This window comes from Sus scrofa, chromosome 18 (genome assembly GCF_000003025.6).
Source record: "Sus scrofa isolate TJ Tabasco breed Duroc chromosome 18, Sscrofa11.1, whole genome shotgun sequence".
Lineage (NCBI taxonomy): Eukaryota > Metazoa > Chordata > Mammalia > Artiodactyla > Suidae > Sus > Sus scrofa.
In genome coordinates, this window is record NC_010460.4 from 8,143,564 (window position 1) to 8,170,101 (window position 26,538).

General features: G+C 40.5%; 1 protein-coding gene, 1 long non-coding RNA gene and 1 pseudogene across 12 annotated transcripts in view; 2 read left to right on the plus strand and 1 right to left on the minus strand.

Annotated features, from left to right (window-relative positions):
- Nucleotides 1-24,420, minus strand: part of SSBP1 (single stranded DNA binding protein 1) — an 83,692-nt gene extending 59,272 nt beyond the window's left edge. Inside the window, exons 1-8 of one of the 9 annotated variants that reach the window (XM_021078599.1) lie at nt 24,170-24,413; nt 23,636-23,702; nt 21,714-21,774; nt 20,902-21,042; nt 20,638-20,725; nt 18,091-18,179; nt 14,783-14,856; nt 7,463-7,665 (exon numbers count right to left, since the gene is read on the minus strand). In XM_021078599.1, the coding sequence (XP_020934258.1) occupies nt 14,813-14,856; nt 18,091-18,179; nt 20,638-20,725; nt 20,902-21,042; nt 21,714-21,774; nt 23,636-23,659 (447 nt within the window). In that variant the 5' untranslated portion in view covers nt 23,660-23,702; nt 24,170-24,413 and the 3' untranslated portion in view covers nt 7,463-7,665; nt 14,783-14,812. Of the gene's footprint in view, nt 1-7,462; nt 10,609-13,880; nt 14,857-17,517; nt 17,659-18,090; nt 18,180-20,637; nt 20,726-20,901; nt 21,043-21,713; nt 21,775-23,635; nt 23,703-24,112 lie in introns of those variants that run through there. The other 8 variants (XM_021078598.1, XM_021078597.1, XR_002340235.1 and 5 more) reach the window with 8 other exon arrangements.
- Nucleotides 18,523-20,629, plus strand: LOC110257514 (annotated as a pseudogene).
- Nucleotides 24,464-26,538, plus strand: part of LOC100513188 — a 32,189-nt gene continuing 30,114 nt past the window's right edge. The window contains exon 1 of one of the 3 annotated variants that reach the window (XR_002340239.1): nt 24,464-24,584. This is a non-coding gene — a long non-coding RNA (uncharacterized LOC100513188). The remainder of the gene's footprint in view (nt 24,585-26,538) is intronic. The other 2 variants (XR_002340237.1, XR_002340236.1) reach the window with 2 other exon arrangements.

The window sequence follows — 26,538 nt, forward strand, 5'->3', positions numbered from 1 at the left end:
TAGAATTAGAATAAGGCCAGTTCCTGACCGTCCCTAGGAATCTTGTAACAGAACCTTGGACCAGTTGTAGGGCTGACTCTGCAACCTACCACCAACCCTGTCCAGTTTTCTCTCATGGCCTCACTTCTACAGCTTCAGTATCTGTCGTCATGACACCGCTTACATCCCCTCTTAAGAAGAAATAACACTAACAAGATTCTTCTACCCATGCATTCCAATTATCCTATGGTGAAAAAGTTCTGAACGCACAACACAGCAGATGCATTTCACGTACCGTTTCATATTTAAGCATACGTTTTTACAAGCCCTATTATTTTCACCCCTTCCAAAATTAGAACTTGTACCTTTTTTAAGTTGTTATTGAGCCATTTGGGGTTAACGGTAATTTTTCTTACATTTCTCATGTGTTCTTTCTCACGATTCTTCCCCAGGCCAGTGTGTTCTCATGTTTACCACACCAGCTGGTGACCAGAGTTGAGCTTCCCCTAGGGCTTTGTTGGGTATCATCATCATCACTGCTCTCATTCCACGAGGTACTGGTGATGTGAATTATGAACCTGTAGTTATAACCATTCCCATTTCTTAACATAAATACTAAACCTATCACACTATAACTAATACCATAGCATTAGTAATGGCTGCTTCCAAAATGTATGTTGACCATAGCCCACCAACAACCATACATATATTCTAAGTCCAATTCTACAAAGCCTGTAGCTTTGGACATGGTTTGTTGAAGGGATCAATACTAGAGCTGTTGTACTGGATATCTGGATCTTTCATCGTGGCTGCAGGTATCTAGAAAGACTGCTGAGAGCTCATGAACTTGCTCTCAATCCTTTTTTTGAGTGAAGGACCAAAGTAAGTATATGAGTCAGGGCCTTGGCAAGAAACAACTGGCACAAACTGGGTAATTCTAGGAGAGTTTTCAAAAGGGATTATTTACAAAGTTATGAACAACTTATAGGGAAACCATAAACAGATAGTGCAGTACCCCAAGGCTAAGAACATGGGGTACCATACCACAATGCCACTCAGAGAGGAGCCCAACATGGAGGGGACCTGCTGACAGTAGCTGAGACTTTTCAGCTGGGAGACCCTGAAGAGCATGAGCTGAGAGAATACACTTCAAAACAAGGGTCAGCAGGCCAACAGGGCCTTCTCCTAACAGCTGCCCTCTCATTATGCTTACACTTTCTCCACAGGGATTCAGACATCATGGTCCAGGTCTCTGCATCATTCCTGCTTCGGTAACTAATCTGCATGACATCTGAGTTGATGAACGTCAGGAGTATACTCAGACTGCCATCAAGACAAATCATAAATAATATCCATTTATACCAACCAAAGTTCACTAATCTGAAATACACAGAAGGAAATCAGCAGAGTCCAATACACATAGCAGAGAGATCAGTTAAAATACGTGTGTGTGTGTGTGCATATATATATATCTCATATACATGGAGGGCAGCCCTCAAGGTTGAGAGATCAGTAAAAAATGTGTGTGTGAGTGTGTATGTGTGTGTGTATATATATATTAGGTGGAGGGCAACCTTCAAGGCCCGTTAAGGTCCTTACCTAGAGAATGTATGACGGCAAGTAGTAAGTCTGAGTAAGCATCCCATCAGAATCCTGAAGGCTTCCCCTCAAACCCTGTGCACATACATATATTCTACATGTGGCTAACGTAGATGGTTTTCCATGTCCACTGCCTCCATCCTGGTCCAAGCTACCACACACTCTCATCTGAACTGCTCCATAGCCTCCTAATTCATTTCTTCTCTTCCATTTCACTCCACTACTTAAAGCACTTCACTGGCTTCTCAGTGCAACTGCAACAAAATATAAACTTAATTATACTGTATACTGGGAATCTCTTCTAAATACCCCTCTATCATGCAACAGGATTCAAGATAAATTTTATACTATCACATGGTCTGAGTTAGGAACAGGCTTTACTGGAGTAAGAGAAAGGTTGTATCTCAACAAGAGAAATGCAACGTATCTCCTTGCCCTCCTGTGACTACACAGAGGGACCTAACAGGGCACTGTTAGGTTCACAGTGTACACTGTACGCCAATGATGCTACCTTGTCCTATTGGTCTCACTTCCTATAAGGAAAGTGTGAAAGCAACTTTGCCAGCAGGAAAATAAAGTCTGCTTAATGCCATAAAATCTGAATTTGGGAAGCCAGCTATTACAAGAAATGTCTGGGAAGACCATGTAACCAACACTGGGGGGCCTTAGACATTCTAGTTCCCAGTGTTAGAAGGAGAAAGTCACTGATTCTGGGGGAACTGAGCTTATATGAAACACCTAAGTACTTCACAGAAGTGAAAGAAGTGGTGAAAGAAATCCTTTTACTGATTACTTGTTGTCTAGGCAACCTTGGCTGAACTCCTAGGGTTATTTTCGGACAGTTCTCCTCTTTGTAGTATGAATTTCCTAGAAGAGTGATCATATCTCCCAGCGTGTTCAGGACAATAATGGTTATACACCTGTCACCCCAAGTTATTATTAATAATGCCCCCTCTTGGTGTTTTACTCACTGAACACGTAGGCCCTAAGCTCAGTCCTTGGAGCATAGTAGAACTTCATTAAAAACATATTGAATAAATAAATTTTCTAGAAGAAGTCTTATTTTTGTTTTTAGCTCATTTTAGGGTATTTTTTTTTTTGTTCGTTTGTTTTTTGTTTTTTTTTTTGTCCACACTCACTGCATTAGACAGTTCCCAGGCCAGGGATCTAATCTGAGCTGCAGCTGTGACTTACGCCACAGCTGCAGCAATGCCAGATCCTTAACCCACCGTGCCGCACCAGGGATCAAACCCGAGCCACCACAGAAACAATGCTCAATCCCTAACCTGCTGTGCCACAGCAGGCACTCCTAGATTCATTTTTAATATTGTCGGACTCAGGAGAAATATTGGAAAAATAAATGCTCTACAAGTTAAATCTTATTTCTGTACTGCCATTATTTCATCTAACATTTCTTGAGCATGTACTATGTGACAGACTCTATAATAGGTGCAGGAAATTATGGTCTAGTAAGCAAGGGAAACATATCTACAAAAAAAAATTACATAATGACGTGGCCAATGCTATAAAAGACAAATACAAAACATGTCTACACAGAGACAAGGCCAAGACAAAACATGTTTGCACAGAGAAGAGGCCAAATTCTGCCTGGAATAGTCACAGGCTTTAAAAAGGAGGTAACATTTGAGATAGATAGATAGATAGATAGATAGATAGATAGATAGATAGATAGATAGATAAGATAAGATAGATCGATCAATCGATCTATATATACTCTTTAGGGCTGCACTCACAGCATATGGATGTTCCCAGGCTAGGGGTCAAATCAGAGCCACAGCTGCCAGCCTACACCACAGCCACAGCAATGCCAGATCCAAGCTACGTCTGCAACCTATACCGCAGCTCACAATGCTGGATCCTTGACCCACTGAGCAGGGCCAGGGATCAAAACCATATCTTCATGGATAGTAGTCGGGTTTGTTACTGCTGAGCCACAATGGGAACTCCCAAGATAAGTTCTTTAAAATAAATGGGAATTCACCTGGCAGGTGAGGCAAAGAGAAGGGAATTCCATGCACTACAGAAAAAGAAGGGATGATGGTGGTGATGATTCATCCATTAACATATCGTGGACTCTCTGAGCTAGAAATTAATAAACATGCATGGTGCTTAATTATATGTTATGCATTGTTTTAAAGTAGTTAGACCTAGTCACTTAATTTTCAACATGCAAGGTGAATTCTACCATTGTCCCCATTTTTAAAGAGGAGGAAACTAAAGCTCAGAGATTCTCATAAAGCTAGTAAGCAGCACAGTGGGGATTCTGATCCAGGAAGTCTGGCCTCAGAATCCATTGCCTTGAGACCTCAGAGATGACCTATTGATGACACTTCAATAAATACAAGAGGAAAAAATGGAGTCTTGAGCATTCATATAAGTGTCAGAGACAAGATCTTAGGTGCCCTTTCTTTTCTATCACAAGATCTGCTCTCGCTCCTGATGATCCCTATAAACTCTCAAATCATGGGATGCACCTCAAACCAACAGGCCCTTCATTGAGCACACTCTGGGCCCATATTCTGCCCTGAACAGAATCCTGCCTCTGATATCTGCGTACCATATTTTATCAATATGTAATCCGCCACCATGGTAAACTGGAAAAACTCAGGAAGGTAGTAATCAAGACTACTGGCACCCTTTGCTTTAGCAATGCTTTAAGCTAATGTGAACTTTAGTCAAACTTCTTGATCTTTCTGATCCTCAGGTTTAAAAAAACGAAAGGAGAAGGTACCAGATAGTCAATATGAATTAATGGTTTAAGGACCTGTGTTCTGGAATCAGGTCCAGATTTGAATCTGAGCGCCACTGCTCATTAGATATGAGATCTTAGGCAAGTAAATCTCTCTAACCCTCAACCTGCTCATCCATAACATTGGCATAAAAATAGCGCCTACTTCATACAGTTGTTAGAGTGATAAAATGAGACAGTGGCTATAAACATGTAAAATGCAGGAGTGTTATGGTCAGCAATTGTAGGGTCACTGCCCTATAGACTACCCATACTTAGAAAATTTTTACGGAAACTTCAATTCATTCAATATAATATTTAATACATGTAAAAAATACATGCAACATATATCTAAGTTATAAAGCAAACGAAATAAGCACCCACCACCCACCTTAAGAAGTAAAATATCACCTGTGGTACCATGGCACATATGCATGTGGCTTGTTGTCTGTCCTACCCCTTCTGCCTTCCCCCAGCTTCCTATGGTAACTCATCTTGAATTCTGTATTTATCATTCCTTCCCCTTTTGAATAGTTCTATCTCATAGGTGCCTATCCATAACAATATTGTATATTTCTGTTTGACCTTAACTTTTATAAAAATAATATGCTATACATATATCCTCTGCAACCTGAGACTAATGCAACATTATGTGCATAAAAGTTATTCTTGTTACAGGATAACTGTAATTCATTGACCCAGCTGTAAAATAATCTACTCTGTGAGCATTTATTTATTCTCTGTGGATGAACCTTGGGGTTGTTTCCAGTTTTGTAGTATTATGTACACTGTTGCTATAAACATCTTTGGACCTGTTTCTTGGGCCACATGGGCAAGAGTTTCCAATAGAGTGTACTTGAAAGGTGGAACAACTAGGTGAAATTTCAACATTACCAGCTGTTTAAACGTTTCTCAAGGCAAGATTAACCCTCAAAAGGAAGTGCAATTTCTACTCCCCTGACCAATGCATAAGTTTCCACTGGTCTACAGCATCCTCCCGCACACTTTGTTCTAAAAAATGTGTTGACATTTGCTGGCATGGAGGTCTTAAGATGAAAGGTCATTGCAGGTTCTGGCTTGCATTTCCTTGATTATTGAGGTTGACTAATTTTTCATAAATGAATGCATTATTTATTATTTCCTTCTCTCTGAAATGCCTTTGTGTCTTTGACTGTTTTTCTAAGCTGTCATTTTCTTACTGCTTTGTTTTCATATATTCTACATCATATTTTTTGTCGTGTAGGTCTTTATATATTCTAGATTGTATTTTAGTTGTGTTGTTTCAAATATCTTCTCTTCCAGGTTATGACTTCATTTTGTTTTCCTTATGGTGACTTCTGGTTTAAAAAAACAAAGGTTATTTTTAACAGTTAAATTTATCACTCTATGTTCAAGTTTTTGTTTTTTGTTTTTAAAAAGAAGGGTCTTAACCCCAAATTATAGTCATTGTCCTTATTTCCTTCAGTTTTTCCTTTCACTCTTTAAACAATGAAGAATAGAGATTCAATTTTCATTTTTTTTTTGTATGGATGACAAATTTTCCTAACATCATTTATCAACTCATCTGTATTTTACCCAGTGATCTATAATGCCACTTTCATCATGTATTATTTAAACAGATGCACGGTCTGTTTCTGGGTTCTGCAGTCTACACCACTGTTCTATTTGTATATTCTTGTATCCGCAGAATCCTTCATTTATCACTTAAAAAAAAAAAAAAAAAAAACTATCTGCCAACTGGCAGAGCAAGTGCCTCTCTCTCCCTTTCAGGAGCATGTTGCCTGGTCTTGGATCTTTAGAAACAGCTTGTCCAGTTGCCTCAAAACGTTTCTGGGAATTTTTGTTTTGATATGTAACATTAACTTGGGGAGGTTTAACATCTTTACATTTTGTTGCTTCTAATAAATAAGCAGTGTCTAGGTCTTCTTTTAATGTACTGCAGTAAATTTTATGATGTCCTACACAGGGACCACACACTTTGAGACACTTTTCATCTAATGCTCTTGTATATGGCGTCTTTTTAAATTTTTTTTTTTTTTTTGGTCTTTTTAGGGCCACACTGCAGCATTTGGAGGTTCCCAGGCTAGGGGTCCTATCAGAGCTATAGCCACTGGCCTACCCCAGAGCCACAGCAACACGGGATCCGAGCTTCATCTGTGACCTACACCACAGCTCATGGGCAACGCCAGACCCTTAACTCACTGATGGAGGCCAGGGATCAAACCCGCATCCTCATGGATGCTAGTCGGGTTCCTTAACTGCTGAGCCACGATGAAATTACATTTTCTTTGCTGTTGTTAATTGACTTCTATATACTCATCTGACTTCCAGCAACTCTTAATTACTCATCCATATTCTTTTTTTCTAGGTAATCACAGCATTTGTAGTTTTTTTTCAATCTTAATACTTTCTTTCCCTAACTGTGCCCTGATACACTTAAGAAGTACCAAGAGCTCCCTCTCCCTGCCAGCACTCACAATGAAGTCATGTGAGCACCATGTGATGGTGGCCACAGGCCCAGAGCTCAGGCCTCACAAGAAACCACGCTGGTCCCCTGATCTTGGGACTTCCAGCCTCCAGAATGGTGAGAAAATAAATGTGTTAAGTCACCTCATCAATGGTGTTTTGTCACCGCAGCCCAAACTAAGATATCTAATGATGCAATAAAAATGCTGTTATACTTAGGATCCAGTTATTTTCCTGTGGGAAATCTTACTCCATGTTAACCAGTCGGCTCCACTGCCAGGGGAAGCATAAGGGCGGTCCTTCTGTTCTTAACTGCTCCTTTCTTTCTTTAATAGGGACTGTTAACTAAGGGTCCTCATTAGGTACTTCACGCGAAATTAAACAACATGTATTTGATGAGCGAGTGTGTTCACGTTCGCTCTTTTTAAGGCTAATTGCTAAGGTTCTGTGTATGTCTTATGTCCCAATCCCCTCCTCAAATTTAGAATGAGGCCTAAGTTAAAAGCCTCAAGGACTGAGAAAGCAGAGGTAAAATCTTATTTCTACTTAAGTCAGAAAGTCATACGAGAGACAGGTAAGAGTCATGAGTTGATCATGTATATGGAGATAAAGGTAAGAACGTGTGCCTTAGTAAGTACGGATTGTGTTTCACTGCAAAGCACAAATAAGTGGCTTAAACAAGGCAGAAATTTATTTGTATCTCCAAAGGTCCAGAAGTAGACTGTCCAGGACTGGTGAGGTGGTTCCATGGTCATCAGAGATCCCAGCTTCTTCTGTCTGCCATCCTGAAGATCATCTCAGGGTCCAAGACGGCTACTTTGAGATTCGGTGATAATGTCCACATTCCAGAGAAGAAAAAGCCAGATGAGGGCCTGGAGAAGCACACAGGATGAGCCTCCCCAAAGAGAGAGCTCATTTAAGGAACCTTCCTAGAAACACCAGCAAATGACTTCTGCTTATACCCCCTTAGCAGTCCTTAACTGCAAAGGAAAAGAGGAATGCAGTATTTTAGCTGTCACCCCCAACAAAGTACGTGTTCTGTAAGTGTAGAAGGAATAAGAGATTTGGGGTCACGTATTAATCCACGTTTCTTGTTTTCTGTACAACGTTTTGACATCTTGAGAGCTGGCAGACTCTGTAACGGACAGTCCCATGCCCCCCTGCCCCAAATGTTAATTTCTAGAAACAGTAAAGCACTTGCCCATAAGCATGCCTTTGACAGGTAAACCAAGGAATCCTGAGTTCATACTCCTCATTAGCCTCCTTTGATTAGGCTCCTGCAGTGCAGTCCTTGAAGTCATCTCAGGGCCAGGTCCTGACACCTAGAGACCATCTCCACGGCCCACCGGCGGCAGAAAGGTATTCAAATTGTCCAATCCCAAACGTGCTCACCTTTCCTCTATCCTATCTCACCTACTCTTTCCCCGTGGAAACACCAATAAAAGCTCTGCCCACACTTTCCCCTCCTCCTGCCTCCTGACCTACCCGGGTGCTTCCCCGAGTGGTCCTACATGGTGTGTGCACACACTCCTCTTGAGAACGCCAAGCAATGAACTCTTCTTTCAAAGACAGCTGTCTCCATGTCTGTCATGTATGCCATACCTGATTAAAACAAATCCCAGACAGGCAGGCAATTGGAAATCTTTCCCGCAATACGGTTTTCCACAACAGAAAGCTGGAATCCTGGCAACATCTGAAAGTTATCTCACAAAAAATCTGCTTTGTATCTGGCAGCAGAAAAATAAGTCACTCTCGCCTCAACTTCTCTCCTGCATGCCAGACTCATTCACCTTCACCCTCCCAAACATAAGCTAGAAAGTCTACAATTAAATTATTTCCAGGAGTTCCCGTCGTGGCACAGCAGAAACAAATCTGACTAGGAAACATGAGTTGCGGGGTCGATCCCTGACCTCGCTCAGTGGGTTAAGGATCCAGCGTTGCCAATGAGCTGTGGTGTACATCATAGATGCAGCTGGAATCTGGCATGGCTGTGGTTGTGGCTGAGGCCGGCAGCAACAGCTCCGATTAGACCCCTGGCCTAGGAACCTCCAGAGGCTGTGGGTGCAACCCTAAAAAAAAAAAAAAAAAAAAGGCAAAAGATAAAAAAACAAAAAAAAACTACTTCCCAAACTAAACTTATTATTATCTTCACTCTTCGCATATCTGCTTCCACATCCATGTTTCTTAGTCTCAGAAATAAAACGTCACCATCTCCACAGCTGCCCAAGCAGAGCTCTCAATTACCTTCTCATTGCCTCTACTCTTACCACTAACAGCTGTTTGTCACCACTAGAGCCTGGGCAGGAGCTACGTGTGCTCAGAATCTCCCACCCAGAGCCTAGCCCAGGATCTGGCATAGAGTCAGTACACAACGAATGAGTCAACATGAATCCTAAACCCCCTCATGTCACCTCGCATCCCCACTCTACTAACATTCCAGGCTTCTTTAGTAGCTTCCCAACTGCCTCTAGGCTTTCCTCCTTCTAACCCTTCACCCAACTGCATTGCTTTTTCTAAAGCACAATTCTGATGAGATGTCCCTGTTTTATTTATTTATTTATTTTGCTTTTTAGGGCCACACCCAGGCTAGGGGTCGAATCTGAGCTATGGCTGCTGGCCTACACCACAGCCACAGCAACACCGAATCCGAGCCACATCTGCAACCTACACCACAGCTCACAGTAATGCCAGATCCTTAACCCACTGAGCAAGGCCAGGGATTGAATCCGCATCCTCCTGGACACCAGTTTCCACTGCGCCACAACAGGAACTCCTAGATGTCCCTGCTATAAAACCTTCCATGGCTCCTCACCGCCGAAGTCCTCCGCAAGCTTTCAATGCCCTTTACGATCCAGCCTCAAACCACTTCTCATGTTGTATCTTTGAGTGTTTCACACACTTTTAAGTTTCTGGACCTCTGCTCATGCTGTTTCTCTGCTGAAAAGTAACCTAACTATTCCTTCCCTCTGTTCCCCACCATTTGTTTCCGCCATTACGAGTGTCCCTCACACCACATCACACGAGCTCCTGCTTTTATCTTCCCCACCCAACCCCCACCAGCCTACACTGTGAGTCCCCTCAGTGCAGGAGTCCTGTCATATTCACCCCAAGATCCAGGCTGTCTGGGTGCAGGGCATACAGAAGGTGCCCACCTTCTCTGAGTGACTTCTGAGTTTTAAAAGGTACAGATTAATTGTAAAGAGCCATAAGAAATTAACAACAAACCAATAAAACACAACCTCATTTAAAGTAACTGCAACAGTAACAACAGCATGTATGGAGCACTTGATTCGGTTACCATGTGCGTGTAAGTAAGTTACACTATTTTTTACCATATTCTTCACAGCAGGCCTATAAAAGCAGGACTACTGTTATCCCCGGTTTATTCAGAGAAAAACAAAACAACAAAAATCCAAGGTAGACAAAGTTAAGAAACTCACCAGAGGTCGGTCACCCAGCTGGTGAGTAAAGTGGGGAATTCGAATGTAGGCTTTCTGACTGCACAGCCTTAAGTGAACTCTTATGAGAGACCGCCCTTTTTTCAAACAACAAGGACAGCAGAAAAGCTAAAAGTTAATAGGTACACCTTCTGGACAAACAGGACCCCAAGGTCCAAAGCACAGCACAGAGTTAATGAATGAAAAGTATCAGGAGTTCCCATCGTCACTAAGCAGAAACAAACCCAACTAGTATCCATGAGGATGTGGGTTCGATCCCTGGCCTTGCTCAGTGGATTAAGGATCCGGTGTTGTCGTGAGCTATGCTTGTAGGCTGGCAGATATAGGTCCGAACTTCCATATGCCACGGGTATAACCCTAAAAAGACAAACCAAAAAAAAAAAAGGAAGAAAAATATCAATATTGTGGATTCACAATTGTGACAGCTGAAAATCAAGCTAGCTACACATATCCTATCACAGACTGTGGGACTAGCACAGAAGCCAAGCATAGCAGTTCTGAGGGGACTTCACTGCTGCTGCTGCTGCTGCCAAAAGTCTCACTCTAGAAAATGAGCCTGACGAACCCTTGAACAATCCTCCTGACGATCTCAACTCTTAGCAGGAAGGAAATTATTGTAAGAAACAATGAAAGGAACAGACACTTTGAGCTTATTTCAAACTGTAGAGACACTGTTTGATAAAAAAGCAAGAGGAATATGTAAAGATAGCCTGGTACGGAAATTAATGGTGACTTATTTTCCTGCAGGATCTCAAGACAGAGAATCGGAAAGAACAGAGGTAGCGGTATTTCTCCCTCACTCATACTTCTCCCCAAAAGCAAAACCTATCATGTATTGAACTCCTGGGGTGATTCGGATGTACCCTGCATGGGGCACTGGTCAGAAGTTGGGGGTGGAGTTCTGCTTATGCAGAGCCAATGGGAGTGGGAAGGCAGCAGGAAGGAAAATGCAGCCTTTGTGAACCCACATGCGGCTCTTAAAAGCTGCATGTTTTTTTGCCATGTTTCTTAACCTCTCGGTTTCAGATGTCTTAACCTATAAAATGGGATAATACTACCTTCTTCTTAGGGTAATGGTTGAGTGAAACAATGAGAAAATGCACTTAGCTCAGGGCCTGATAGGTAGTAAGCATACAATAAATGTCAGCCATTAATATGACCTTGTAAGATATTCCTCTCTAACTCACTAGCCTTGGGATTACCTCTCATTTTCTACACTAATTTGTTTGTAGTTACTCCCATCAATCTTCAGGGCATATAATGCAAACCCTAAAAGCAAAATACATAAAGTGATTCCGCCCTCATTTTCCTGTCAATGTTTCAGTACAATCCAACTGAACAACGACATTTAGGAGCTCCCTTGTGGCGCAGTGGGTTAAGTGGCTCAAGCCACTGCTGTGGCACAGGTTTGATCCCTGGCCTGTGGAACTTCCACATGCTGCAGGCACAGCCAAAAAAACAGAGAACAATAAACATTTACAAAGCTGTAAAGTGTCACTGCTAGGCTGAGCTGGACGAGGGCAAAAGGGTAGTTTGAGTAAGAGACAACCCTGCCTCTAAGAATTGTCTGCTACCTTTCAGGGACAAAGAGAAACTACCATTCATTTCCCCTAAATGAGCTGCAAAGGTTAGGCTGTAATTCAGTTGGCAACAAAGTAATGCCTAAAATAGTCACAGGAACATGTCTTTTGTGGTTTTGACTAATAGATCATCCAGCAATTTCTAAAAAACTAGACGACTCTGAGAACTGTACTTGCAGCAAACAGTGGATCTCACTGGTCTTGAAAGTCAGCTGTTCTGAGTTGTGCATGTATATTAAGAGGAGAACATAAGAAAACGGGGGAAAAAAGATGACGGATCTAAGCACGAGATACTATGATGAGATGATGGGAAAAATACATGACAGATTATCTTGTTCCCCTCCAGTCCATGAAGCAATACTAGCTCAAAGTAAGTGAGGAGAGCAAGCCTGGCTTGGAAATATTAGAAAGATTTTTGTTCCCCCCAAAATGTAAACAGCTTTATTTACTTTTTCTCATTATAAAAGTAATACATGTTCAATGCTAACAAAAAACAGAATATACAAAAGTGTAAAGAAATAAGAAAAATTACACAATCTCCCCAGAAATCATCACACATACTATTATTTCTTCTTCCAGACTTTTCAAGTATATACTTATGTCAATTATCTTTTTCAAAAATGGAGTAATATCAGACATGCTATTTGATACTCTTGCTCCCATACTTCCATGTATCATACTCACCTTTCTACTCAACACAATATCCCAAAATCAAAGTCACAGGGCAATTTTCTGCAGGTACATTATCTGACACTGTGAGAGCATGAGAAAAGGAACTTGAGGACACAAAACTTGGATTAGAAGACCCCTACGGTCTGTTACTGCTGTCAGATCCCATTTGTCTACTGAGACCAGCCTGAGAACAGTAGAAAGTATCTCAGCAGCTGGGGCTGCCTGCATGGGGAGGGCAGCTTATGCTCCCACAGACTGCCTGGTTGTGGGCGGCAGGGTCTGCAGAATCGCACGCACGCATTCACTGAACACCCGACTCTGAAAGCCCTGCTGCCCCAGCCTCAGAGTCTTTCAAGTGATCTCCAGCTGGAGTCTGGAGAAGAGCCCCTCGGCTCATGAGGATCCCGTAGGACACACTTTGTGCCCCTGTGCGCTGGGCTTGGAATCACTCTGGGTTGGTCATCAGGCCATTTTTGTTTGCCCTGTCACTTTCCCAAAGCACAGATGCATCATCCCATTTAAACAGGCATACTAATCTGCACAACTTCTCACAACTTTGAAGGAGTATAAAAGCAGCTCTGCAGAGGAAAGAAATGATGATGGCTGAAGAAATTAACTAAGTCATTAAAATTAAAATTTCAAAACTTAAATAAAGATGGCTGATACGCCGAAACGGCAATCAATTTCCTGCTGTTCCTAGGCAAGGAAAAGAATAAAGCTAAGGAACTCCATCTTTCCTTAACCAAAATGGATTATGATACAAAAAACCGCTCAAGTGTGCAGAAAATACCTTAAAACAAAGTCAAGGGTCCATAATATAGGGTGTGAATTCAGAACCTATTACAGTCCAACAGCATCTGAGCTGCATTTAGCACCACTCTGTCAGGCGGAGGGGAGAGGACACGCGGTCCAAGGCAAAGCTGGAGGCTGGGTGGCCCAGACAGGGAAGGGACTTCTAGAGTGTCAAGTAAACAACCGGCTCAGCAGCAGCCAACTTCTAAAACACTGCAGCAGACTAGCAGAAAGACCTGGCAGGGGCTGATACCAACTTTGAAAAGAAAAGCATTAACAGGAGTTCCCGTTGCGGTGCTGTGGAAAATCTGACTAGTATCCATGAGGATGTGGGTTTGATCCCCGGCCTCGCTCAGTGGGTCGGGGATCCGGTGTCACTGTGAGCTGTGGTATAGGTCTACAGACGAGGCTCCAATCCCATGTTGCTGTGGCTGTGGTGTAGGTCAGCAGCTACAGCTCTCATTTGACCCCTAGGCCTGGGAAACTCCATATGCTGCATATGCAGCCCTAAAAAGCAAAAAAAAACCAAAAAAACAAAAAAACAAAAAAGACAAAACAAAAAACAAAACAAAAAAAACCCCTGAGTGTATTTTATGTAATCTTTATTAATAAAGTATTAGTACTCTGCAATTTTCAGAATCTTGTAATAAAGGTAATTGTGTGTATACACTTGTACACAACATGTACATCAAGAGATCAGAGAGAAAAATAAAAGGCAACTACTAAAACCAGAGCCCTTGTGTCATCACTTGGAGATGAACTATTTCACCCCTAGTTATACATTAGGTCTTTAGCGCTGGTAAACTATTCATAAATGATACTAGGAAAACTGTCCGAAAACAAAGTATGTGAAGCAGGTAGGCCAGTCGTGAAGCTATTTAGGTTAGATACTAACCACTGTTCAGCAAGCCCCTTCGGTCAGGGGTAAGGCTTACTATCCCACCGGGATCATTCATGTGTCAACACGTAGTGCCTACGCCGTGCCAAACACTGATCAGGATGCACTGCACGAAGGAGACTGCCTAGTCTTCAGGCAACAAAGACTAGGCAATCTAGTCCATAAACTAAACAGATCTAGTCTAGTCTAATCTATAAACCAAACAGATAAGGAAATCAGTACTTACAACCTGACAAACAGCAAAGCTCAGTAATACTCAGTAATAAACACTGAATGTCTGAATCAATACTATAATATAAAGTGTTCACAAGAAAACAAGGGTCTTCCCAAAGGAAATGTATCCTTTTGCCACAACACAGATGAACCTGAAAGTTCACCATTTTGTACACCTGTATGCAGAAACCATCCCTTAAAGAACAAACAAGCAGTGAATACCGTAACAGTAGGAGTTACCAAGGTTCATGACACAAAAAAAGGAGCGGCAGCGACAGTCAGGAAAAATATTATCACTCGTCTTACATAAAAGAGTATTTTAATTCTTGTCCTTAGAAACTATAAAGACTATCATGATTTGGAAATGAGACTGTACCAAACGATGGCCAAAGAAGAACCGTCCGTTCTATGCCTTCTCTTTCACCTGGTCACTCAGAAATATAATGTTATCTGTAAAGAAGCCAAAGCATAAAGATTATTCTCACAACTCTTTCCTCATTTCAATCACCCTCCCTCCACCACATACACATTTTCATGTGTATGTGGTAACGTTCACAGAAAAGATTTTAGACAAATTCTCAAAACACTATGTTCTTGAGAAATAATATATAAACAGGCATAATGGAGCTAACAGTTGGGCTTTGACTGTTTATCAACAATTCAGACGTGGTGAGAAGTGGGACATTTCAGACTTAAAAATTTATTTACGTTTTTAAGTCTGAATACTAACACAGAACACACATTATATTTTTAAATTTTAAAACAGTGACTTTTACAATTTTCTTCTTGGGAAAATTCTTACTAGTCAATCATTACAGAGAGAACATTTTTATCCAAAAACATCAGACACTGATCTTAATATGTTGTCCAGAAAGAGTTAGAACAAGCAAAGAAAAGAAGTAGTATTCCCTATATAATACTGAAAGATCTATAGAATTATTGAAAAAATGGTTACCGCATAATAACTGAGTATTTATTCATTGCTACAGTCTTCTAACTAGAGTATTTTGGCACAGAATGTTTACTTCAGAAGAGATGATGAGAACGGACACCACTGTGGAAAAAGGCACGAGTGCCCCCCACTGGTGGTTGTTTCTAGGTCACACACACTGATCCCTAGGAGCAAAAAGTGCAGCCTACAAAACAGATCTGCCAAATTAAACTCTATTTCCTTCCAATCTAATGTTACTAAAGATCTGTTTAGTTTTACTATTAGCCATAAACCTATTTTAACTGCTTAGTCATCCATGCTAGGGAGTACTAGTGACAAGGAAAAAAAAAAAAAAAAAAAAAAAAGGCAGATAATCTGAAATGTTTCTATTTGGTCTGGTTTATAACAATCTGCACAACCCAAAGTTGGCCCACCCATTAGCTTTATAGTGGAATATGAAAGTGTTAAATGCTTCATAAACACATGATCAACAGATTTCATTAGAAAGCTGGGTCTTCCACTGCTGAAATCACAGGTATAGTTCTATAACCATACATAGATCTGGGGAAAATTCTTTCAATAGGTAGATACCTCTGGAGACATGACCCAAGGAAGAACAGAGCAAGCAGGAAGTGATTTATAGTCAAGACACTGGAGAACTACGAAAGCAAAACGGTCAGAAAGAAACTCATTTCAAGTTTAATAATGAGGGGAAGAAGATATCCGTGTTGGTTTTCAAGGTCAATACACTTTCACAGAAAGAAAGGAAATGTGTGATTATTATTTACGACAGACTATAAGGTATCAATATGGCACAGTAGTTGAGACATGAACCCTGGAGCAAGTGAAAAGAGAAAGATAAAAGGAAAATCTGATTAAGAAACTTAAGTTTTCAGACTTTTAGCCTCCAGAACTGTGAGAAAAATCATTTCTGTTGTTTGAAAAAAGAAGGAGGCTTAAAAATATATATATATATATCATGTAATATAATGTATGGACTGGTATTTATGAAGCAATCAAGGAAATTTCGATACTGTGACCGCTGGTTAAAAAAAAAATTAACAGCAACTTCTTAATATTAAGTGTGATGATAACACTACAGTTAAGTTTTTAAAAAGAATTCTTATCTCTTAGGGACACCTACTGAAATATTTAGAGATGACATAATGTCTCACGTTCACTTCAAAATAATCCAGGTGGAGGAAAGGTGAGCTAAGGCATGGCTGAAATAATACTGGCCACCTGTTGATAAATGTTGAAGCTGCATGATAGAGTTTTTCTTTCTTATTTTTCTCTCTCCTTTTGCGTGTGTTTGACATTTTCCATAGTTAAAAAATTAATTTTTCAATGACATCTAGTTTTGCCAAATATCAGAAGTTCATAAATACTGAGATACTACTACAATAACAAGTAGTTATTTATCAAAACAAGGTTTCTCAGTGTTCATACCCAGAAAAGACTAGAGAAGAGAATGAATTCTTAACAATCATCTTATTTAGTTACTCATCCAAAAGGTCAAAACGTATGATCTATCTCATTAAAAGATGCATTTTCAATACACTTTTAGTTTTTATATGTATATATTAAGGTTGTTTTAGTCTATTATGTTCTAAAAACAACTGTAATGATAACACAATCAAGAAGAAACCTAAGAGTTACTGTCACTGAATTTTAAAAAATATTTTTAAATTTCTGTTTATGTTAGCACTTTTGTTACACATAATAGAATGAATAGCAAAAGATTCTTGGTTATATATTAAGATACACTTTTGGATTCCGTCGTGGGCAGTGGTTAACGATCCGACTAGAACATGAGTTGCGGGTTCGTCCTGCCTTGCTCAGTGGTTTGATCGGCGTTGCGTGAGCTGTGTGTAGGTTGCAACGCGCTCAGATCCGCGTTGCTGTGCTCTGGTAGAGATTACACTGGTATATGCAAAAAACAACAACAACAACGACAAAAGAAAAAAAAAAAAAAATAAATAAATAAAAAAAAAAAAAAAAAAAAAAAAAAAAAAAAAAAAAAAGATACACTTTTGAAGAAAAAATGTAACTGAAAAGCATGTTCAGAGAAAAGGGAACAATGTAAAATTTCCAAATGGTGAAATTCGTATTTTTTTTTTTGATGATGGATATCAAATTGCTATAGTATTTACATCCATTAATATCTTTCAAAATAACAATTTTATATCAAAAAAATTTTAATGTCAACTTAAACATGTCCAAAGGGATATATTGTTTTCAAAATCCTTACAGAATTTTCAGAGAAGTTTGAAATCTGCTCTAGAGAACACCTTCTTAACTTCCTTTAAGCTTCCTGTACTCTGTTGGACAAGGATAATAAAAACTTAAAATTAAATCATGTTAAGGACCAAATAGGTTCTGAATAAATCTGAAAAAATGTTTCACACCACTCACATTAGTAAAACTCTGACTTGGCACATGTGTCTCCCTGTTTAGGTCATGTCCTCCAAAGACACTAGATTAAAGGTTTTCTAAGTCCAAATAATAAGTACCCGCTTAGTTAGACCAACTGGAAACTCTAAAATTTTGGGGGAAGCAAAACTGTGAGTACAGGTATAATTTTCTAAAGGAAGAGAGAAATGTAGAAATTTGTAGCAAGCCCACAAACTGTGCTGGGGACTCCTGGTAAGGGGCCTGACATTCTCATCAGCATCAGTACTCACAGCCCAGCTTTTAAGATATAAAGCAGAAAAAAAAAAAAAAAGAAAAGGCTATTCTCCTGAGAGTCTTACCAGCTATAATTGTGGTTGCTTGTCGTCTCACATTATTTTTATCCGTGTATTCGCCATAGTCTACTTTCCCTTCCACGTAAACTCGAGACCTGAGAGAAATAAAATTTAGTTTTCAGTCTGAGATTCCAATAGGCTTTACAAGAGAGGCAGGTCAGAGGGGATAATGAGTAATCACTAAGGATGAAATAGATGGTCATACATAACCTCACTTTTGCTGTCACATCTCAAAGTTCGGACCTAACAATACTAATAGAGAATGTACACACAGCCTTGACACATCTAGGAAAAAAAGGGAATGTTTCTGTCCTTGAGCTGACTGTGGTCTCTATGGAAGTTAAAAACCAAAACAAAACAAACAATCCACGGTTCAAAAATCTTAAGCCAGGCTTGTTTGGTGCAGACCTGGGACCTCTTTTGTGAAGCAGCAGCTGAGGAGACACCAGCGGCGTCACGGTTGACAAAAAGCCCAAGGAAGGGGTGGAGACTGAGAACAAGGATCATGTCAATTGGAAGGTGGCGGGGCAGGACGGCTCTGTGGTGCAGTTTACGAGGCACACTCCACGTAGTAAACTAATGAAAGCCTATTGTGAATGACAGGATTTGTCAATGAGGCAGATGAGATGCCCATTCGACAGGCAGCCAATCAATGAAACAGACACAGCTGCAGAGCTGGAAATGGAGGGTGAAGACACAACGGGTGTGTTCCCGCAGCCGAGTGTCTACTAAAAGGGGGATCTGCCACTTCACTCCCGAGTTCTATTCCTCCAGACCAAGAAGACATTCTCAATTAGAAAGCCACAACTTGGTCCCACCACACCCTGACTACTACCGTATAGTTTTCTCTATCCTTTCATTTCCCCTTTCCCATTCCTTTACTGCACATAAAGTAACTGGCGTATGTGCACAAGCATATTGCTTTTTTTTAAACTAAATGGTCAATGGCAAGTTTTGACAAACATCAAATGGAGACAGGATGGGGAAAAATACTGGTTCCGTGAAAACACCCCTTTTGTCCATTAGCGGCCTGCTCAATCAGTTCTTGTCTTTACATCCCGGTAAGTTATTTTGCTTTAACAAAAAAAAGAACATAAAAATCCTAACATATCTTGTTCTACTGGAGAATTTTAATGTTTTTCATTTATCACTATAAAAACCAAGGGAAATGTTATAACTTTTTAATATGTAGCCATTACATGCGGAGCAACCTGTTTTTATGTAGGGATAACTTACTCTAAAAGAAATGAATCCTAGATTGTTTTCCCTTCAAGTAAACTTCTTGTTGAAATAAACTTCTCGTTAAAAGAAAAAATCTTAGGTAAAAAAATTTTTTACAACGTAACCTTAAGACCAAGAAAATGAAGAGCAAACTGAACTAGTGGTATCCTTTGAATCTCAGTGATTGATTGCCAATGAGTTACTGTCCTTCACGTTTGATTTTGGATTCTCTAACAGATTTGGTGATTTTCACTTATTTTTCGATCATTTTCCATAGTGAGGTTCATCAACTTAATCTCAAAGGACTTAGATTATCAAAATTCAAAATGCAAGTTTTCAGCTTAGTACTTCATTCAGTTAATTACTAAGACTATTTCTGCACCATCTAGAAGGCTGAACTGGAAGACAACCACAACTCTGATGGTAGAAAGTGACAACGGCACCAGTGCTCACAGTGTACCAAAAACGTATGCTACAGAAAGTAGATAAAACCGGCAAAATGCCTGGGTGACAAAGGCAACACATGTATAGATTTATTAATCAGCAGGTGAACTTGCATAGAGACATTTTCCTTGAAATTTCCTCTATGTGTTTATACGAGTGATATGCACATATTCATATAAACATGGAGGTACACAAGAAAAGATATGCAGTTACTGAAAAGGAACCGAAATTTTAGTTATGCTCGAATTACTTTTCACGAAATGTTTTATTTCTACAAAACAAGAACATGTCTAAATACACTAACAGTAAATACAGCTGCTGTTAAACACACCCTTTTGTCCTTCTGCAGGTTCGGAAAAAAGATACTTTTAATAAACAATCAATCCAAGCGTTCCAAAAAGAAACTACTAGGCCGAAACAGAATTATTAAATACGGAATAACTGCTGTGACTATTACCATAATTCATCACTGTCAGACTTCAGACAGTCCAGACCCTCTGCCAGGACATCACGTGGATGCCAAGAGGCAAAAGACCCGAGGTCGGGGTCCCTGGCTCCGGTGGCGCAGAAAGCCCTAAAAGCACGGCTGCACTTGCTCACACGGCACTCAGCACCCTTTGCTGTTTCTCTTAGCTCACTGGCTCTATTTAAGTACACACATTCTTTGCCCTAAATTATAAGTTCTAGAAAGGTTAAACCATGTTAAAACCTTTAAATTAGTCACATGAGGTGATGCGCTGTGCACAGAGTATGAAGCACTGAATAAATAGCTCTTGAGGTAATAGAATTAGTGTTACTATATAAATAAAGGAGCTACAGTCCATGAGAACACCCATTACCAGTTTTGGAAACCACTCGATCTGTAAGATCCTTCCTTCCTCAACTTACCCTTTTTTCACATACTGATATGCCACGTCTCGGAGGCCTGGTCGGAATACTGAAATTCTGTGCCATGTAGTCTTTTGGCTGACATCGCCTAAATCACAAGAACAGGAAACATGGTTACAAATGCAAGGACAATGTGGCCAGCAAAATCAATGCCACAATTTCTGAGAAGAGAACAGAATTAGAGGAGATCCTTTTTCAAAGCAGCTTATCTCTACTTAGATAACTGTTGCCAATAAAATTAAAACGCCAGTCTTCTATACTCACCCATTTGGTATGCTTCATTTTCCCCTGACCGCCACATCTCATTCGTTGCTAGAGAGAATATTGTGACTGGGTTTTTTCCTTCCACCTGCCTCATGACAGGGTCCTGACCTACTCGACCAAGTAACTGCACACGATTCAGAGCTGAAATGCAATGTGTAGATAGAATGAGATTGCAAGAAACGTGCAGCAGAGGAACAGCTACAAACACTACCTCGCCTTCAATCTCAGCATTAAGCAAATCCCAAGTTCTAGAAGGTCAGAAAATAAGTTGAAGAGGCGAATAAAGGAGGTTAGGAAGGCAAAAGAGGGTTGGCAAGAAAGGAAGACATATTCATAGAGGAAGGAGCCTCACAAAATAAACATTAAGCTCTTTATCATAAATCCTTCTTTAAAATGCCTTAAACAAAAATTTTTTTTTACACTGTCTGCATGGTTAAAAGAACAAATCTGAAATCTGAAGATCTTTATAAATACAAGGGACTATTTCTGTGACACAGCAGTTTTCATAACATTCACTACTTGAGCCGAATAGCATATACCCTTGAAAGACTTAGATAATCAGATAGGACTTAAGGACATTCTTTGGCAGCAGTGACAAGAGTGAGTGAAAACTAAGAGAAGAAGGGCCCAATTTAAACCAGGTCCCCCAGCCTTATGGGACAAGGCCAAGATCAGAGGGGCAAATACGAGCCAAAAGCATGGTGACAGGTTATAACCTAATGAGTGTATCTCTCTCTCCTGCAACATATTTGCGAGTATTAGCGCACTGCTATCAATAACCACTTTAAATTTGGAAATCAGCTACTACTTACATCTTTCAAGAACCAAACTGCTAGCTACTTCAGATTCATGTCTTACAAACTGATGAAGTACCTAAAATGGAACAAAAGAGTAAAATGGCTTTAATTTGAGGGAAAGGCAAATGCAAACAGAAGACCTGTTCACATCTGGTTCCCATCCAGTGAGCAGCACCAAGGGAGTACACGCCCAGGGTATGAGGGGCGCCATCACACTGTGCACAAGGACTACACAAGTACTTAAGGGCAGCCTGCTGCAGAAGCCCACGTACAAAGGAGGTATGAGACAGCACACACACATGAGTTCATTCACAGAGCTCTCCTGTTTCTTCTGTGAAAGTCTTCCTGATCATGGTGCTTCTGGGTTTGTATCCAAAAGGTAAAATCAAACACATGTTGGAAAAATTCATGCTGCTGCTCCTTTTTTGGGGGGGGGTAGGGGGCTGCACCCGCAGCATATGGAAGTTCTGAGGCTAGGGGATGAATCAGAGTTGCAGCTCCAGCCTACACCACAGCCATAGCAATGCAGGATCCAAGCTGCATCTGCAACCTACACCACAGCTCATGGCAACACCAGATCCTCAACCCACTGAGTGAGGCCAGGGATTGAACCCGTGTCCCCATGGATACTAGTTAGGTTTGTTACCACTGAGACACGATGGGAACTTCAGGAAAAATTCATGCCTCTGATAGACCAAAGAAAAAAATCCAGGATAAACTAATATAGTTCTTTGATAAAGTACAAAGTTATGACTGTCCAGGGAGTTCCCGTTGTGGCACAGCTAACGGGAACTCCCTGGACAAATAGCTAACTAACTGGTACATGTGTCATGATTCTAGAAATGTACTAATCTGAGTGCTCAGATATGCCAGAACTCACAAGTTTTATGGAATAATAATGTCTCATAAATAATAACTGTCTCATTTGGGACACAAAAATCAAGACCTACTACTAGAGAAACAGACATAGAAGAAGAATTCTTTAACTGGGAGATTTTTTTATATTAAACTTTTAACTCTTCTATCTGGCTTTAAAGATATCTCAATACAGCAGTATTGTATATGAAGATAGGGGTAACTTTTCCATGTTTCACATTTCAACACATTAAAAAATATGGAGTTTAAAAGTACGTGTAAGTTGGAGTTCCCGTTGTGGCTCAACAGAAAAAAATCTGACTGGTATCCCTGAGGACGCAGGTTCGATTCCTGGCCTGGCTCACAGTTCATGGTGCCCGTGAGCTGTGGTGTAGGTTGCAGACAAGGCTCGGATCCCACGTTGCTGTGGCTGTGGCACAGGCGAAAGGCTGCTGCACCGGTTTCACCCCTAGCCTGGGAACCTACATATGACACAGGTGTGGCCCTAAAAAAAAAGGAAAAAAAAAATACATATAAGTAGGAATCCAAGAATACGGGATCAATTCTACAGGGGAAATGAGAAAATGTTTCCTAGAGGAATTGATTCTTCATTAGTCTTAACAGGATGTGGAGTGAGAAAGAGGTGTTACAAAGGAAACTCTATAGAACTTGGTACCCAACTGTGCTAAGTAAGATAAAAGGTGTCTAGGCTGACTCAAGACTGACAACATAGAAGACAGGTGGTCAGAAAAGAAATCAGATGCCTTATTTTTAAAAATGTTTCAACAACGATTCTTAGCATGTTTAAATCAATAAAGACTTAAAATGCTATTTAACTGATCTAAATGCAAGTAACACATGTTTTAAAAAGTAATGATTCCCGCTATATATGTATATAAACTAAAAATTTTTTCTTTTGCTTTATTTATACAGGCAAAATCTGTCCCCAGTGCTCTATGACAAATAAGTGCACATATGATGGGTAGGCTCAAAGGTCTTTTGCTTCTGCTGGCAAAAGCCTAAAGAAATTTGATCGCTATAGCTAATAAGACATCTCAACACTAATAGGGAAAGTGATTTACCTGAAACACAGGTCTTCGAAACATGGCTTCTATTTTCTTCTCTTACAATCTAATCTTTAGTCTTTTCCTGAAGGAAAAAAAAGAGATAAAAAAAAAATCCTATATCAAGACCAAAAATTCAGTAAGTCCTAAGTTCCTAACTGCATTCATAACTTTTATGCAATTCACTCAAAAACCATTAACACATGCACATGTGACGAAGAGTCCCTCCCCCTCTCCAAAAGACCTGTTCGGCTTTTTGATACCCCTTAATTTCCTCTTCCTCCAACCCATACCAAAATTTCTGATTTTATCCCCATTTCCATTCCACGGTCTTTTCAAATTTTATTAAAAGGCAAGTTCCCATCAGGCAAGGATTTCTGACTTATTCACTGTTCTAATACTCCTAAGACAGTTCCTAAGGACTCAATAAATACTAGAAAGTTAAATTTGGGGACTAGGGGACTTAAATTTGAAAAGAGTTGCTGCAAAAATTACCGCTTCCGTCCCCGTTATGGAAAACGACAAGGAGATCCCGGGGCTTGCCCGCCTCACCCCTGACGATGAAGACGCCCTTTCTCAAAGGTGACGCTCCCGATGAACAAGATAAAGGGCCCGGGAGGCGGAACGACCCCGCAGAGGTCTCCTCGTCAGTGAAAAGAGCGGGTCACCGACACAGCACTACCTCCAAAGCCACGCAGGGCCGTCTGCACAGCTAACAAGACTCGCGCGTTCCGCACGCACTGCCCACGTCCCTTAAAACCCTCGCCCCGGCAGCCTCAAATCACGGAATCACTTCCGGGTGCAGCCGGGGCTCAAGGCTCGCGAGAAAGCGTAAAGTCCGCGGCGTGCGTCCTAGAAACGCAGCCGGCAGGCGGTCGGCCTGCGCCGCGGGAAACACACCCCCTTAACGCCATAGTTCCGGGAGCTTCCTTCAGAACGGGAGCGAATGGGTCACCGCCCCCAAGTGGTGAGTTAACCTGATTTCTAGTTTGTAATGATTTGTAATGACTATTTGAAGAAGTTCCCATCCCGGCCAGGGTCTCCAAAAGGTGAATGAAACGAAGACTAGCCTCTGGGGAAAACTAGAAAAGTTCAGGCTTCCAAAAGCAAGAAGAAACAAAGCAAAACGAAAAACAGGAAGAGGAGTAAGGAAAGCACAAAATTTAAGTTACTAAAAAATTGGGAACCAAAAACATGAATGCAATATTTTAAGTCAGAATTAAGGTAAAAAAAAAAAATCCCTGAATAAAATATCAAAATTTTTATATTTATCTGAGCCAGAAAGGATCTTAGGGCGTGAAGAAAAACAGCACCCGTATAAACATGTTATGTATCTAGGCTAATCTGAATTCTCCCTCAAACAGGAATTACTAATACACGTTCTCAGACTGTTGACTGGAAAAAGTTGCAAGTGCTGTTTTCTTTGACAAAGAAAAGCACATTAAAATGTCATGGGAGAGCAGAGTTAAAACATTCTCCTCTGTTATCAAGTGGATCCTCTTTCCCATTGTGCCCAATACTTCAGCGTTGTTTTGCTCTTACTGTCTTCAGCATCAGAAATGTCCTTTCCCCCATATTTTCAAAATTCTCTACTCATGTCCTTCCTTTGTTCTCCCATTTCACTTTACACACTCGTTCTATCTTGTATTGGAATTTAAATGCTCAGGAAGGTACCTCCTCTTCCTCATTAATCAATTGTGAACTCTTAGAAAACAGAGTCCTTGTGAATATTAAATTAGCGATTATGCTTAAAAGCAAGAACAGGCCTTAGAAATGCCCAGGCCATAGACTAGAACAAAGAAGTAGAACCCAGAAGGATACTCAAATAGGCTTGAAAGTAGAAAAAAAAAAAAAAAAGATTCAAAAGAGTAAGTAGCTGAAGTGTATTTTTGTATTAAATACATCCATTTCAAAAATCTACGATTTGCATTTTGGTAAGGAATCCCTGAAACCTCTTCATGGTGTGCATATGCCTGCATACATACTTTAACATAAACTTCGAGTAGTCCATCCCGGGATCCAGAAAAGCCCATCCAGGGATCCAGAAAAGCCCCTCCCAATGCTGGGAAGAGCTGAGAGCATTGTGGCTTTAATCAGCTACCATTACCTCTGCAATAGTGGAACAATTCAGGGCTTTCATCCTTTGCACATCTCGCTGAAAAAGAATTATGTCTGTCTTATACGCCCAAGGCCATAAGATTATCTTTGGCCTTACCTTTTTAGCCCCCTAAATTAAAAGAAAGTCTCAGCTATAGGCATCAAGTAGTAGAAACCAGGGCTGGCAATGCTTTTTCACAGATGGGAAGCTTTGTACAATTGAGATGCTGTAAAAGAACATTTTTAAGACATTTTAATGAACTTTTTGCTCAGCTTTTAAATCATTTTTTCCTCAAGCCTCATAATAACTGTTGGAAAATTATGGCACGTATTACCTATAACTGACTGCTTCAAAAGCAATGTTAGCATAGTTATTATGGCTATTTTTTGTTGTTAAATTTGAAAACTCAACCTGACGATTTTTATGCAGTTCAAAATTTGACATTATGATTCATGCAGATATAAAAAATGTTCAAGCTGAAATGCTGACATTCATCTTTTAGTGTTCATCTTTCTGCAGCCTTAGGTAGCTTCTACAAATTGGTTGAGATATTAGAATTTAGGAAAGCACAGTAGTATAAGATTAAGATTTCTTTAATTCGGAGTTCCCATCGTGGTGCGGCAGAAACAAATCTGACCAAGAGCCATGAGGTTGCGGGTTCGATCCTGGGTTAAGGATCTGGCGTTGTCCTGAGCTGTGGTGTAGGTTGCAGACGCAGCTCAGATCCTGCGTTGCTGTGGCTGTGGTGTAGGCCAGCAGCTGTAGCTCTGATTGAAACCTAGCCTGGGAATCTCCATACACTGCAGTTGTAGCCCTAAAAAGA